Source organism: Diadema setosum, chromosome 18, assembly GCF_964275005.1.
Source record: "Diadema setosum chromosome 18, eeDiaSeto1, whole genome shotgun sequence".
In the NCBI taxonomy this organism is placed as follows: Eukaryota; Metazoa; Echinodermata; class Echinoidea; order Diadematoida; family Diadematidae; genus Diadema; species Diadema setosum.
In genome coordinates this window covers 29,997,591-29,998,225 of record NC_092702.1, presented here as the reverse complement: position 1 = coordinate 29,998,225, position 635 = coordinate 29,997,591, and the positions used below count along the sequence as shown (strand labels likewise).

The 635-nt window shown below is 56.7% G+C and overlaps 1 protein-coding gene across 1 annotated transcript in view; it reads left to right on the top strand.

Annotated features, from left to right (window-relative positions):
- LOC140242005 (shootin-1-like) overlaps positions 1–635 on the top strand; it is a 124,968-nt gene extending 124,333 nt beyond the window's left edge. Inside the window, exon 15 of the mRNA XM_072321749.1 lies at positions 1–635. This exon is cut by the window's left edge and continues 1 nt beyond it. Coding sequence (XP_072177850.1) covers positions 1–537 — 537 coding nt within the window. The 3' untranslated portion in view covers positions 538–635.

Below are 635 nucleotides of genomic sequence, written 5' to 3'. Positions count from 1 at the left end.
ACCAAACTAAACACAAGTACTAGCCTGGACAGTGGGATGCCCTCCAGCCGGACAAAAGTGCCTCCTCAGACACTCAATCAGCAGACGCCCATCACCGCATCGACCAGCCAGCCCCTCCCACCCCCGCCCCCCGAGCCGCTTTACAGCCAGGTCCACCAGGAATCCACTCTGAGTCCCCCGTCTACCCCTTCCTCCACTCTCTCCTCCATCATCTCCACCTCCTCCCAGGAGATTGAGATCCAGAACAACCCCGCCTTCCAGGACAGTGGTGATGAGCGGATGTACGCCACGGCCGACATCCCCTCCCCGCAGGAGCATCAGCCCCGCCCGGGCGTTCCGCCTCCCCGCATCCCTCTGGACATGACCCGGGAGGAGGTGCAGCGGATTGAGAGGAAGTTTGAGGTGGGCAACGATGCCGGACAGTACTCCATGGTGACGGAGGTACCCGAGAGACATACACCTCACGTGTCACCACGGCGCAAACTCCAGGATATCTCACAACAACCAGAGCCTTACTATAGTGAGGTCAACATGTAGGACCTTCATGCTTTTCTTTGTTTTTCTTGCTTTTTTGGGGAGGGGGTGTACAAGGAAACCATTTTCTAAGTGGGATGTTTCAAGTTTTTATGATTGCT